This window comes from Astatotilapia calliptera, chromosome 4, assembly GCF_900246225.1.
Source record: "Astatotilapia calliptera chromosome 4, fAstCal1.2, whole genome shotgun sequence".
NCBI lineage: Eukaryota > Metazoa > Chordata > Actinopteri > Cichliformes > Cichlidae > Astatotilapia > Astatotilapia calliptera.
The window spans coordinates 8,282,303-8,296,771 of record NC_039305.1 but is presented as its reverse complement, the minus strand read 5'-3'; the positions used below and the strand labels follow the sequence as shown (position 1 = coordinate 8,296,771).

Below are 14,469 nucleotides of genomic sequence, written 5' to 3'. Positions count from 1 at the left end.
GCGACAGCGATACAGCGGACCTCCTCAACCAACCTCAAGCTAGTGTCCCGCCTCCTTTGCTTATAAGCTGCATTGTGATTGGTGACAGCAGAGTTGAAGACCACTATTGGCGGCTGGAAATGTCAGTAAAATAGTTTAAGGAGTTTGGCTGGCTGGAAAGTCTGCAATGTAGGGGATGGGTTGACTGAAAGATCCGTACTCGCGACGAAGAAGCGTTTCTCGTGTTGGGAAGAGAATATAAAGACTTACGGGGTTTTTTTCGAGCTCTTTCCCTCGTTTTTGTGGGTAAAATCTTTACGAAAGTTGCCACTGACCGTTATCGTCAGTGTGTTTTATGAGAAGGGTTACTGTTTTGGCGGAGAAACTTTCTAAATAAGTGGCATCGAGCCAGGTAAGCAAATATAAATCGACTTCTGCTTTTGGTGTAAATTTTATATTTTTAACGTAATGTTAATGCACGTCTACTTCTAATATCGATAACGCTGCTGGGGTAGACTTGCAGTACTTTATAGGTTCTTAGTTATTCACGTTGGAGAAATCCCCTCTGCTCACAGTGATATATAATTTATTAAAGTGGTAATAACGTTTTTAAGTGTGTTACAGTTCTGCTCGTTTCTTGTAAAATGTATATTACAGACGTAATATTTAAGAGTTTTTGTGTTTGTGTGCTCTGTTTTTCTCGTCTACTCTCTAACGCCTCGTTTAATAATGGGAGTACATCTGATATGCTTTAAAAAGGGAAGGTGGGCTTTAACGGGATGCCCCTTTGGACCGAGGAAAATTCAGTTCAGTTCTTTCTGTTTTCTTTAAGCTGTCACGCCCATCACCATGCCATCAGTTGGACAGCACACCCACTACCTAGCCTTATGATTCAAGGCTTGCATTCAATAAATTAGGCTTTAATTGGGGACAGTGAGTTAGCAGATTATTAACTTTTGACGAGTTTTGAATATGGACGCACATCATAATCAATCAGTATTTTTATTTATTTATTTTTGCCTAATAACACATGTAGTTGTACTATTGTTTTCATCCACTGCCAGTGAAGGTTGACATGCTTACTGTTTCTCGTTGTTGTCTCAAGGAAGTGCTTCCTGGAATATCATAGGTATGAGTTTTAATGAATGGCACTTTGCTTGGCACTGTTTGTGCCACTTACTTCCGAGCATAGGGCAGTGGACAAGCTGGGTAGACAGGTTTATTTATGATAACTAATTCTGAGTTGTGGATTTTAATTTGAGAGCTTTAGATTTAGTTTTAAAGCTCAGACATTGATAGAGGTGTGAAAAGAAAAGGAACACAAAATGTGTGAGACCTAAGCAAAATGTCTAAGTTATGCAACCAACAGATGAGTTGTTTAGACTTTATGGATTCCTTTCATCTGACATAAACAAGCTGCTTGTCTAAAGTTACTCTTGATTAAAAATAAAACACAACTATTTCTGTAACTGCACACGTATAATTCTGCAGAGATCTCACAGAAGGGCTTAGTAAATGTCAAAATAGTCCAGCCATTTCAGGAGAAACAGGATAAGTAGGTTACACAATAAACTTACAACTGTGCCTAAGGGTCATGGTTAACTTGAAATACTGTTTTATTGTTGTTGTTGTTGTTTATTGAGCTGATAAAGACTTGCCTATTCTTTGGTTTGATTCTCTCAGGGTTTTTACATGCCCAGAAATCTACACCATGGATGAATGCATCTTTTTCATATGATGTGGGAAGAGGAACATTGGTCATATGAAAAATGCAACATTTGTGGGACAGTTAATTATGTGCCTTCACTGCTTAAAATAGCAACACAATATTAGTGAGCGTTAGTGAGCATATTAGTGATTTTGTTTTTTGGGGGGTTTTACCGAAACTAGTGGCTTTCCTTGAACACTAATTTCAGTGAATGTTGGGAAATCCACTTTCTGTTGGTGTTTTAAAATGACGCTTTTGAGAAGGCACTCACCTCCATGTGTATGAATATGGAACCTATGTAGTGTTGATTTGAATAATGCTAATACCTTGACAGATGGAAATTCAGGTCCGTGTTTTAACCTGTTCAGACATGAACAGCATTATTTCGGTGCTATGCTTTGTCAGCAGGAGAAAATCTTTACATTTGGAAACAGAAAGTGAAGTTTTGTTTTTTGTCAAGTACATTTCTGTGTCAGCAGCTACCAAGCATGAAAGCTTTGTTAAACGTCTCTGCCTATATTTAAAGTCGAACTTTAGGTGTATTAGAGAACACAGTACACACATTCAGTGGAATGATGTTACTGCAACACTATCCAACATGTTATGTAAGGATTAAACAAAGGAAATGGCTTCCTTTTTGATTTATTGAATGTCTGGTTATTGTTAGTGTACAGTAGAAAATTCTTCAGGGAATGATGTAACCTTTAGCTGAAAATGTGAGAAGGCTAGGAGAACCGCTCAAGTGGATCTGATGGAAAAGTTATAGTTACATAACCTAGATAAGAGTTATCTGATATCAGGTGATTGATTGAAAATAAATGAAACACTATTACTCAAATTGCAAAGTACAGAAAGCGCAGTGACATACCTTCGAGACAAAATTACCACCAAAGATCATTAACTCCTGTCTGCTCGGGGAGTTGACAGCTGTTCATGTTGGCCTAAATTTCTTGGTGGAGGCGTAGTGTTTCGGTGAACAGGAAGTGACTGTACTGAATAGGAAGCTTGTATGGGCCTGACATCGTTTTCAGAGAAAACTTGATATTTAGCTATTTCCCTACAGTTAATTTTTCCTGATTCTATCAGGAACTGTGGCAGTATGTATTATCAGTTTGTATTTTCATAGAATTTTTGGAGAATTTATGTTGTCTCACTCATATTTTTTATGTAGGCCAAAGGAGGTGAGTGTCAAGATGGCCCAGTGGAACCAGTTACAGCAGCTGGAGACCAGGTACCTGGAGCAACTCTACCACTTGTACAGTGACAGCTTCCCCATGGAGTTACGACAGTTTCTTGCGCCTTGGATTGAGAGTCAGGACTGGTAAGAAATAATTGTATTCTTTCACTTATTGTTGCATGTGTGTTGTTGCTGCCTGTGTTTGAGTAATTTCTGTAACTGTGAGACATCTGCTGCTGCCTATCTTGGCCAGGTCTCCCTTGAAAAAGAGGTTTTTAATCTCAATGGGATCTTCCTGGTTAAATAAAGGTTAATAAATAAATAAAAATTAAATTTCTAGGCTCTGTTGTGAAATTACATTTTAATTCATGTAATTTTCTCTCCCTTTGGATTGGGAGATGGCCACTCATTATGATTTCCAAAATGTTTTTTGGCTTTAAAAATGTTTTTATTTATTCATTATCACCCTCTTCTTTCCTTATAACACCACCACAGGAATCGGGGCACTCTGATATAATGTGTCAGTATGCTTGTTAACCCGAGTACTCATTCTTGTGGCAAATGGGGATGAGTTTGACCTAAATGTATGAGGAAAAATTAGAAATGAGCACATACTGATCACTTTACCTGTCGTTTACAAGGGCTTACGCTGCCAATAAGGAGTCACATGCTACACTGGTGTTCCACAACCTCTTGGGAGAAATAGATCAGCAGTACAGCCGTTTCCTGCAGGAGAACAACGTGCTCTACCAGCATAACCTCCGCAGGATTAAACAGCATCTGCAGAGCAAGTACTTGGAGAAACCGATGGATATTGCTCGCATTGTTGCCCGCTGTTTGTGGGAAGAACAGAGGCTGCTGCAGACTGCCACCTCTGCTACACAGGTTCATACAGCAATATTGACCTAGCTTCAGACTTTATGGTGTATATAGTTAGTACAATGGCTCTACGTAGTATATCTTTTATTCTCTTGCAGGATGGCCAGGCAGCCCATCCCACTGGAACAGTAGTGACAGAGAAGCAGCAGATACTGGAGCACAATCTTCAAGACATCAGGAAGCGGGTCCAGGTTAGTTCTCATTAAAGAGTCACTTACTGCATATTTACGTAATTGGTCTTTCTTGGCATAAATGTATGTACATTATCACCCATTTCTCCACAGGATATGGAACAGAAGATGAAAATGCTTGAAAACTTGCAAGATGACTTTGATTTCAATTACAAGACCCTAAAAAGCCAAGGAGGTATAATTACCTTATTATGTTTTTGATGTAATTTTCTTAGCTGTGTTGCCTGTATTAACAGCTAAAAGTTAATTTAACGGTGACCTGTTCACCTTCTTCCCAGAGTTGTCCCAGGATCTAAATGGAAATAGCCAGGCAGCTGCAACGAGGCAGAAGATGGCCCAGCTCGAGCAGATGCTGAGCGCCCTGGATCAGCTCAGGAGGGTGGGTTTTTAAACTTTATTGATTTTAAGCATGTGTTATGTCAAGTGCTTTAGGTAACATCTATAAAACAAGGATATTCGAAACACATTATAATGCCTTATAAAGGGAAACCTTTGTATTTGTACATTTCAGGGCGTGCAAAAATGTATAAAGAGGCATTTTAGGAAGTAATTAGATCGAAATGAAACAACACCTCTGGACTTAAGCTGGCACACCCAGTTTAAGTTTGCTGGCTAGCACAAAAAGCAATAGATGTGGCATTGCATCTGTGAAACCAAATGTCCCTTAGTTGTGCATGCTGCACATATGTTGACCATTAAATTTTGCCAGACAGCAGTGTACTGAACAAGCAACTACTGCTAGTTACATTCATCAATGGTGAAAATAGAAATTTGGCTAAAAATTATAAATGCAAGATTGATAAATCAGAATCAGAATCAGAATACTTTATTGATCCCTGGGGGAAATTATTTTTTGTTACAGTGCTCCATTTTAAACCAACATTAAGACAAGACAGACAATACGCTAACTAAGAATAGTACAATATATACATATATATACATACATACATACATACATACATACATACATACATAAGTCACTTATAAATAAATAGTTGGAAACATCTAAATGTTTAGCTGAATGATGGTAAAGAATAATCTTGGTCTTAAACCTGAATATTAACACAGCCATTGTTTGAATCTTTAACAGTGGTACAAAGTTTGGACCACAGATGGATTATAACTCTTTATGTCAATGTTTAATGTGTGCTGTGTTTGCTTTGTTATAGCAAATTGTTACGGAGATGGGAGGCTTGTTGACTGCCATGGACTATGTACAGAAGAACCTGACAGATGAAGAACTGGCTGACTGGAAGAGGAGACAGCAGATTGCTTGTATTGGAGGCCCTCCAAACATCTGTCTCGATCGCCTTGAAACTTGGTAAACTTGGAAACTGGTGCAGAGATTAATCATTGACTGTCTATTATTAGATATGTTCACAGTAGGTTTCACATCATAAATTAATGATTCTGGCCAAGTGACTGTGGACTTTGGTCTCTGCTCTTCTTACTCCCTTCATATAGACAAGTGTCTGATTTGCAATTTGTATTATTACTTTAATCAGGATTACATCCTTGGCTGAGTCCCAGCTCCAAATTCGTCAGCAAATCAAGAAGCTGGAAGAGCTCCAACAGAAGGTGTCCTACAAAGGAGACCCCATCATTCAGCACCGGCCCGCACTTGAGGAGAAAATTGTGGACTTGTTCAGAAACCTAATGAAGAGGTACATTTGATGTTTATCTACTTAGATTTTTGTCTTAACTTGATCTGCATGGATTTAAGTTATTGACTTGTTTAAGGCTTCCCATAGTCTCTCACAGTTTTTATATTGTAAATGTGAAATTTCAGAAACATTTAAAATTACTACTTAGGGAACTTATACCTTTAACACTGCTCATCATGTATTGATGTGATGCTTTTGTGTCATAGTGCTTTTGTGGTTGAAAGACAGCCTTGCATGCCCATGCATCCGGACAGACCTCTGGTTATCAAAACAGGCGTGCAGTTCACAAATAAAGTCAGGTGAGAATCAGGATTACAACACCGGATTGTACATTTTTATACTTGGGATTATACATTTTATTGCAACATTTTTTGTGTCCTGTATAACGGGAAGTGGAACAGTCATTTTAATGAGTGGATGAATTTGTTCTGTCTTGTCTCTTTTCTCAAAATTTTAAAGGTTACTGGTAAAGTTTCCTGAGCTCAATTACCAGCTGAAAATTAAAGTTTGCATTGATAAGTGAGTTTATTTATATATTTTTACCATCCAACATTTCTGTTAAGTTTTGATCACTTGGATAGAAAGACAAAGCAAATGTACTGCTTTACTCATTGCATCTCTATTTTTCAGGGAATCTGGTGATGTGGCTGCAATTCGAGGGTAAGACTTTAAAAACAAACTTTCAAACCTCAGAGCTTTTAATGTGTAGTATTTTAGAAAAGGTTCTTACTTTGTGCTCTACTATGATTTTACTAGATCACGAAAGTTTAACATCCTCGGTACTAACACAAAAGTTATGAACATGGAGGAGTCCAACAATGGTAGCCTGTCAGCAGAGTTTAAACACTTGGTGAGTCAAACGTTTTACCGGTTGAAAGCTATGAAGTAATCTGATAAAGGCCTTCTGCGGAGCACTGACTTCCTGTTTGTTGCAGACCCTGCGAGAACAAAGGTGTGGTAATGGTGGACGGACCAATAGCGACGTAAGTCCTATTTCTTGTTGGACTTGTGTAATGTAGTGAACAAACCGCTCGTTACAGAATCTTAACTGTATTTAGCATGTGAAAAATTCTGCTTTAACCTGTAATTAACAGGCCTCTTTATCTCGTATACATATAGTTTTATAAAGAGATTTAAGTAGGTTGTTTTTTGTTTTCTAGGCCTCTCTGATTGTCACTGAGGAACTGCATCTTATCACGTTTGAAACAGAGGTCTATCACCAGGGCCTGAAGATAGATCTGGAGGTGAGTACTGCCACTGTGTGTCATGAAATGGAGCATATTTCTGCTTTCGTTATTAACCCAAGCAACACTAATAATCCGCAAAATTCGAAACACTCCCGAAGCACAATGCAGTTTCGTTATATGACACCCAATACAAAGTTAGTCACCAGACAAGTTAGTCATTTATGAAGTCGTCCGCCTCCAGTCACCTTCATCAACACTGCTTCTACAGGGACTGATTCTGAAAACACAAAATTTCTTCTGTTTGCCCTTTTTTTGACCTGCCCACAGTTAATGGCAGGGTCACTGGCACTGAAGATTTACGCTGATGCAAATGGTGATTTGTTAGAGAATCATAATATTTGAATTTGCAGCTCCTTTAGTAATGCGTTAATCCTAATTTAAAATTAAATTAACTTTTAAGTCTATTTTTTTTTTTAATAGCTAATAAAATATATGACAAACAATATCATGTATAAATAACATTTGGATGATGGATGTTGTTTTTTTTGTTACACACACCATGTTTTTGCAGACCCATTCCCTGCCTGTGGTAGTTATATCAAACATCTGCCAGATGCCAAATGCCTGGGCTTCAATCCTGTGGTACAACATGCTCACTAACCACCCAAAGGTAAGACAGCACCCTCTGGTGGAAAGGGACTAAACTCTGCATGAGGTGGATCTTAACTCAATGGAGTTGAAGATCTGTTTGAGTAGAAAGTAGGAAATGTGTATGTTTTCATAACATTTTGCCTTGGTGGTTCTTTGCACAGAACGTGAACTTCTTCACCAAACCTCCAGTGGGGACATGGGACCAGGTGGCTGAGGTGTTGAGCTGGCAGTTCTCTTCCACCACCAAGAGAGGCCTGACCATTGAACAGCTCACCACATTGGCTGAGAAATTACTAGGTTTGATGACAAGCCCTAAAATATCAAAGTCTTTTTAGTTTTTCACGATTCTTTATGAATCTGATTTAATTCTTTAATTATCTATATAGGACCATGTGTCAACTACTCTGGATGCCAAATCACCTGGGCCAAGTTCTGCAAGGTACTACAACAAATGGCACTAAATTGTTCAGCATTATTGTTAGTGATATTTTATTGTTTTGTATGAGTTTTTTTTTCTTTCTTCCACTTCACAGGAAAACATGGCAGGCAAAGGCTTCTCCTTCTGGGTGTGGCTTGACAACATTATTGACCTGGTGAAAAAGTACATTCTTGCACTGTGGAATGAAGGGTGAGAGGTCATGCTTTGTTTACAGTCAAGCCTTTTACCTTCCTTTCATATTAGAAAATTTCTTGACATGGAAGAGACTTTCTTTTAGCCGTAAAGCCTGAACCATGAAATAATTGCCAGAAAATTCAAAATGTTTGATACTGGAGTGTATCATTTAACCTTATGACACATTTAAACAAAAATATTAATTATAAATTAGTGCATACATGTTTTAATTGGTATCTTTTTTTTAATATAGCTGGTGTTTTTGTGCAATTTATTTAGGTTTTTCTGACAAAAAGAAATCTGAAAAACTCATGTTTTAAATATTACAAACTTGGTGTTACAGGGTTAAGAGTATTTTCATTTCTTCATATGTCTACAGGTATATCATGGGTTTTATCAGTAAGGAGAGAGAGAGAGCTATTCTGAGTCCAAAACCTCCCGGTACCTTTCTGCTGCGCTTCAGCGAGAGCAGCAAGGAGGGGGGCATCACCTTTACATGGGTAGAGAAAGACATCAGTGGTGAGTATTTCAGAACTTCATGCTGTTTTGATGATCTTTTTTTTTTTTCATGTGCTCTTTTTGTTGTGATGTTGAACTTTTTTGTGTTTATATAGGAAAGACCCAGATCCAGTCAGTGGAGCCTTACACCAAGCAGCAGCTCAACAGCATGTCGTTTGCTGACATCATCATGGGCTACAAGATTATGGATGCCACCAATATCCTGGTTTCACCTCTTGTCTACCTATATCCTGAGATTCCCAAAGAGGAAGCCTTTGGGAAATACTGCAGGCCAGAAGCAGCTCCTGAAGCCGAGATGGGAGGAGACTCAACGAGCAGTAAGTTACTGCCTTGTTCTTCATAGTCTTTATTTAGTTAAAAAGAAACTCAAACATATTGCTCAGTATGTTTATAACAGCATTGCAAGTGTTTTTTAGGTTTTTTTTTAAATTTGTTTTGTTTTTAATAGTACTCATTATTTTCTCCAATTTTTTTCCCTAACAGCTATTCAGCCTTATTTGAAGACAAAGTTCATCTGCGTTACCCCGTAAGTATCTTCCACTCCCTTCTTCCGTATCTCAGAATGATAATATTTACAGGATGGTCGCATGCCAAACAGTGGCCAACGCTTATATTAGTTCTTTGTACTTCCTGTTGATGTTTTATTTTGTGAAGACTGAGTATTCCTGATTAAGACACAGATTCAGACTGTTTCATGTGGCAAATGTTAATCAAATGTTCAGGAAAAAAAAACAACATAGAGGTTTTAACTCTCAGTGTGAGAAGGAGGAAGGAGGAATCATAATGTTCAGGAAAAGGGTTGTGAACCCAGGTATTAGATTCTGTAGGGAACTGGCTTAGACTGACTTTGTACATGGGCCATCTGGCTGTGTATTCACTGAGCACATGTGAAAGTAATTTATTTTCATTTTCGACATGCGAATAGCCATGTCTCACTCTTTCTGTACGCCATCATCTGGCTCACTGGCCATTTCCAAATATTTAGTATGGATTTTTCTCTTATCATATATAGGGATGGGTACCAAAATATGGTATTAAATGGGCACCAGTGCTGAGCGTAAAGTATCAACAACCTGTAATGTTGTCAGTTCTTCTCTCTGGAGAGATTATCATGTGTTGTAGTCCCAAGCGAGAAGAGAGCTCTCTTCCTTGGAATCTATAAATGAAGGGCAGGGGAAGCCCCAGAACTGTGCACACACACCCACAGATAGAGTATTAGTGATGGGGGTGGGAAATGTAAGCATTCGTTTTCACTAGAAATGATATGGAAAGTGCTCATTACCGTAAGTACAAGAAAGCAGATATGCCAATACATCAGCAGCAAAGAGCTCACATATAGAGTTCATTATAACTCAGTATAGAATAATGGAGAAGTTGTAAAAAGGAACCACAACCCAGCTAACTGTGTAATCGTAGATTTGTTTATTAATATTAATCTCAAATGGTTAGGGTTTAGAGCATTCGCTTCAAAGAGGTGTTCACTGTACTGATAACAGTGGGGCAAAATCTAAACAATACCCATCCCTAATCACAACTGATGTTGCTGTTTATTAGACCATATTTAGACCTCAAAATATACATTAAAGTCTTAAGGATGAACGAAAGGAAGCACAAAGAAGCATTTTAAACTTCTAAATTTGTAATTCTACCAGTTAGCAGGGAAACAACATGAATGGAATTCCCATTTTAGAATTTTTGGTATTCACGATTAATATTTATTGACGATCATCAAATCTTTCCTGAATGTCTGAGATGAGCACAAATGAGAAAGGCAGAGGAGTTGGACGTTAGCTGCAGGTGAGTTTTATAGAGTGAGGTTGACTGACACGAGGGGAATGTAGAAACGGGTCATCCGCCTTGTATTAGTAGGTTTGATGGTGAGGTTTGCTCAGTGAGATCCTGACCTGTCTCCGTAGGTGTCCCTCCGTCTTCATGGACTTGCCGGACAGTGAACTGCTTGGGAACGGATTCCCAGGGTAGGCCACTCGGGGGGAGTTGGCATGTAGGGCTGTGTGTGCATTTTGTCACTTTGTGTGTTTGATGGGTAGTAATTTCACCTACATAATTCCTATTTTTGAGTCCAACATACAGACATTGTTCCTAGTTCTAATACAAAAGTAGCTCCCTGCCTTTCATTAGTCTTTCACTTATTTCACCCCATACTCTTGTTTCCTGCAGGCATTTCTTTATCATTCCTCATCCACATTATTTTGTGGGACTTAAACGGTCCGAATTAGATGTCATAATAGTTTGAGTGACAAGTGATTCAAATAATATAAAAAGGTAAAACATTCAAAATCAGTTCCATGATAAAATGGACACGGCTGAAGTGAGTTTGGTGGGAGAAAAAAGACAAAAAGGGGACTTTGTTTTTTGTGAAGCCTTAACAAAAGACTCTGGTCTGTTCGATCCACTTGATCCTTAGTTGTCATTAACATCCGTTCAGTTTGCCTTCTGTTCAGTTGAGCACAGTACTGCCTGATTTAAAGCAAAAAAAAAAAATGCATTTAATGACCTATGCTGTTTATATACATTTAAAAACAAAATCCCTTGCCCTGCTCTTTTGCAGTGATTGTGTGCACAGGCAATGCTAAATCATCTGCCAGAGTGAGATGAGACAGGAGTGACTTATTTACTCAATAACCAATCTTTTGTTTATCAAAGCAGAATCACAGCTCCTTTTTTTAACTTCTGATAGCTGCATCACATTTCCTCATCACTTTTCTTACCACAGATAGTATTTCATATTTGATTTGTGTAGCCATCGCCAGGCATAGTACTCAATATTATGCTCTTTACTCTGTTTGTTTTTCACAGCACAAACTCTGGAAACACCAGTGACCTGTTCCCCATGTCACCCCGGACCCTTGACTCCCTGATGCACAACGAAGCAGAAGCTACTCCAGGGCATATGGGTGAGTCTACTTACATGTACTACAAACACACACATTTGTATTTGTACATTTCCAGGGCTTTACCTCCTCCCCCAAACACTTATTTATCTTTACAACCATGTGTCAGACCCTTTGAAAGGACTTGCCAAAATGTCTTTATGTTCAAAAGATGTTCTTACTATAAGACCTAATCGTTAAGCATAAATGTACTTCATTCGGCTGAAATATTAATTGCTTTATTCTTGTTTATTTATTTAATCTGCAGATTCACTCACTTTGGAAATGGATGTAGCATCGCCTATGTGAAAAGAGTCATCGAGTACTTCAGCCACTTCCTTCTTTGTTGGGTTTCATATTATGTTAGAGAATTTCTTGATTCATTTTTCTCTCCACACATAGTGTGCCTGTACAGTTTGTTTCTTTTTCTATGTAAAAAAATTTCTCACTTTCACACAATAGGGAAGGCAGTTGGTCTTGGAAGGTTTTCTTTTGAAACAGAATTGGCACTTACTCTTTTTTTTAATGGTTCTCCTTATAATTAATAGATCTTTTTTCTTTTTTTTTCAAGTACATTAAACATTTAAGCACGAGTTATAGGTTGTTTACTTTTAGAAAAATTATGAATAATGTCTTCTTTTATTTGAATGACAAAATGTAATGAGAGTAATTGTTGTATAAGCTAGGCTTTTTCAGTGTCCCTGCCAAACGCAGCATGGTGTCGTTGTTTCACCCTATCTTGATTGTATAAAACGGTTTCTCTTTCATTATGCTTTTTACACAAATTGGAATATTTCTTGTATTTGTTTCAGCCAATCGAGGTGTGTAAAGAGACAAGAAATTTCTGACAATTGTGAAATTATTTTCATGTAAAGTTTTTTTTTTCTCCTTTAGCATTGTGAGAAGTTATGAAATGCAGTTTTTGTCAGCTCACGGTTTGAAATGTTTCGTTTTAATATTGTACAATTTAAGCCACATGTTTCTTTGTCTTGTAGTGAAGGCTCCTATTAATGGTGCCAGAAAGACTAGCACAAGCAGCAATCCCTCTGTAGACCTTCACAACATGATTTTGCTTTGTGTAACTGTGATATTTTGGTGTCAGACCACAGGGTGCAATGCGTGGTGGGGTCATTCAGTATTTGGCGTGGTATTTTTAGTGGAATAGACAACTCAAAACTGCACCTGTTATTGCCACAGTGTAAATCTGCTGTCAGTTTGGCAGTTTTATCAGCAAGAGTTACAGAACTAGAAAACGGCGTCGTGCTCAAAATGTAAATAAACCATTTTAATGAATTACTCCTCAGCCAGTAGTGTTGTTTGTGTTTGAAGGAGGAATGCCAGTAAAACAGCCTACGCTGATCTATAAATGAGTGTAAGTTGTCCACAGTTGCTTTATAGTTCATGGAAAGCTCCTTCATTTCATTAAAGCACCATCTTAATTGCATAAGACTAATTGAGGAAGCCAGTAACAATGGATGGTGTCATTACCCTATTTTTACTTTTATTTATGTTTTATATTGCGTGTGAACAATGCTTCAGACAGGTGTTTAATATCCTGGAGAAGTGCTGCAGGTATCTCTGTAGCTGATATTTTTATGCTTAACCTTCACCAACTCCTTTTTACACATCACACACCTGCCTGAACTAAAATAACACTTACACTTGAGAAGTCCACACAGTTATTGTGCCAAAAATGAAGCACTTGGCACTTTGTCCTTGCTGAAACATCAGAGGTTTTCTAAAAAAGATCATAAAGAAAGGTTGGCGCTAAAAACAGTCAAGTAATATAACCATAGACTTGAAAGGATACTTTTCAGAATCAGAATCAGAATGGGTTTATTGCCAGATGTTGAGGTTTACAACATTAGGAAATTGCTGCGGTGCTTCAGTGCAGACAATAAGAATTAAAGTGCTATGTAGAAAGAAAGATAGATATGTGCATGAGATATACATGAGATATATACATGAGAATAAGAATTAAGAGTGCTACGTAGAAAGATATATACATGAGTGCAGGTGGTGATCAGTGCCAAACATGAAATGATGCAGTGACACAGCGTAGGGTCACGTGTTAGTGGCGGGGACAATCATGTGGTTATTGTTCATGTGTCCAACAGCAGAGGGGAAGAAACTGTTCTTATGGCGAGAGGTTCTGGTGCGAATGGACCGGAGCCTCCTGCCTGAGGGGAGCAGGTCAAACAGACTGTGTCCAGGGTGAGAAGGGTCAGCTGAGATCCGGGCTGCACGCCGCAGTGTCCTGGAGGTGTACAGGTCCTCCAGAGATGGGAGTCTGCAGCCAATCACCTTCTCAGCAGAGCGCACAACACGCTGCAGTCTCTGTTTGTCCCTGATAGTGGCTCCAGCGTACCACACGGTGATGGAGGAGGTGAGGATGGACTCGATGATTGCAGTGTAGAATTGCATCATCGTCCGTGTTGGCAGGTTGAATTTCTTCAGCTGCCTCAGGAAGTACATCCTCTGCTGGGCTTTCTTGATGACGGAGGTGATGGTGGGCTCCCACTTCAGGTCCTGGGTGATGGTGGTACCCAGGAAGCGGAATGAGTCCACAGAGGTGATGGGGGTGTCAGTCAGGATGATGGGGGGGAGTGGGGCTGTGTGCTTCCTGAAGTCCACAATAATCTCCACTGTCTTCTGGGCATTCAGCACCAGGTTGTTGTGGCTGCACCAAGACACCAGACGTTCAACCTCCCTCCTGTAGGCACTACTTTTCACTTTGATCTGTCCAATAAAGTCAGATCAGTTCTGCAACTCCAATTCCAAAAACATTGGGTTGCTGTGTAAATTGTAAGTAACAATTCAATCTTTTAAAGTCATTTTATTCACAGTAGAATATATAAAACATCACTTTTTTCACTTGGTGAAACATCTGGACACAGGCCATTTCAGCACCTACAAACACCTAGAAATATGTAAGGCTTTCTCTAAAAACCAGTGTCTGGATGGGAACGTATGTTGCTTTAAAACCCGTCTATACCTTTTACTCCGCTAC

The 14,469-nt window shown here is 38.7% G+C and overlaps 1 protein-coding gene across 2 annotated transcripts; it reads left to right on the top strand.

Annotated features, from left to right (window-relative positions):
- Nucleotides 1-114: 114 nt before the first annotated feature.
- stat3 (signal transducer and activator of transcription 3 (acute-phase response factor)) lies at nt 115-12,762 on the top strand. Of its 2 annotated transcripts, XM_026164384.1 has the most exons (24): nt 115-391; nt 2,859-3,008; nt 3,506-3,749; nt 3,842-3,934; nt 4,028-4,109; nt 4,213-4,313; nt 5,104-5,255; nt 5,440-5,598; nt 5,805-5,897; nt 6,058-6,117; nt 6,229-6,258; nt 6,355-6,448; nt 6,534-6,581; nt 6,759-6,842; nt 7,357-7,455; nt 7,598-7,733; nt 7,823-7,875; nt 7,970-8,064; nt 8,429-8,568; nt 8,664-8,885; nt 9,052-9,094; nt 10,485-10,544; nt 11,386-11,483; nt 11,728-12,762. In XM_026164384.1, exons 2-24 carry the CDS (start codon nt 2,881-2,883, stop codon nt 11,766-11,768), a joined length of 2,355 nt encoding a protein of 784 aa, XP_026020169.1. In that variant the 5' UTR covers nt 115-391; nt 2,859-2,880; the 3' UTR covers nt 11,769-12,762. The 2 variants fall into 2 exon arrangements, with proteins under 2 accessions (XP_026020169.1, XP_026020170.1); XM_026164385.1 differs by lacking the exon at nt 10,485-10,544.
- Nucleotides 12,763-14,469: the final 1,707 nt, after the last annotated feature.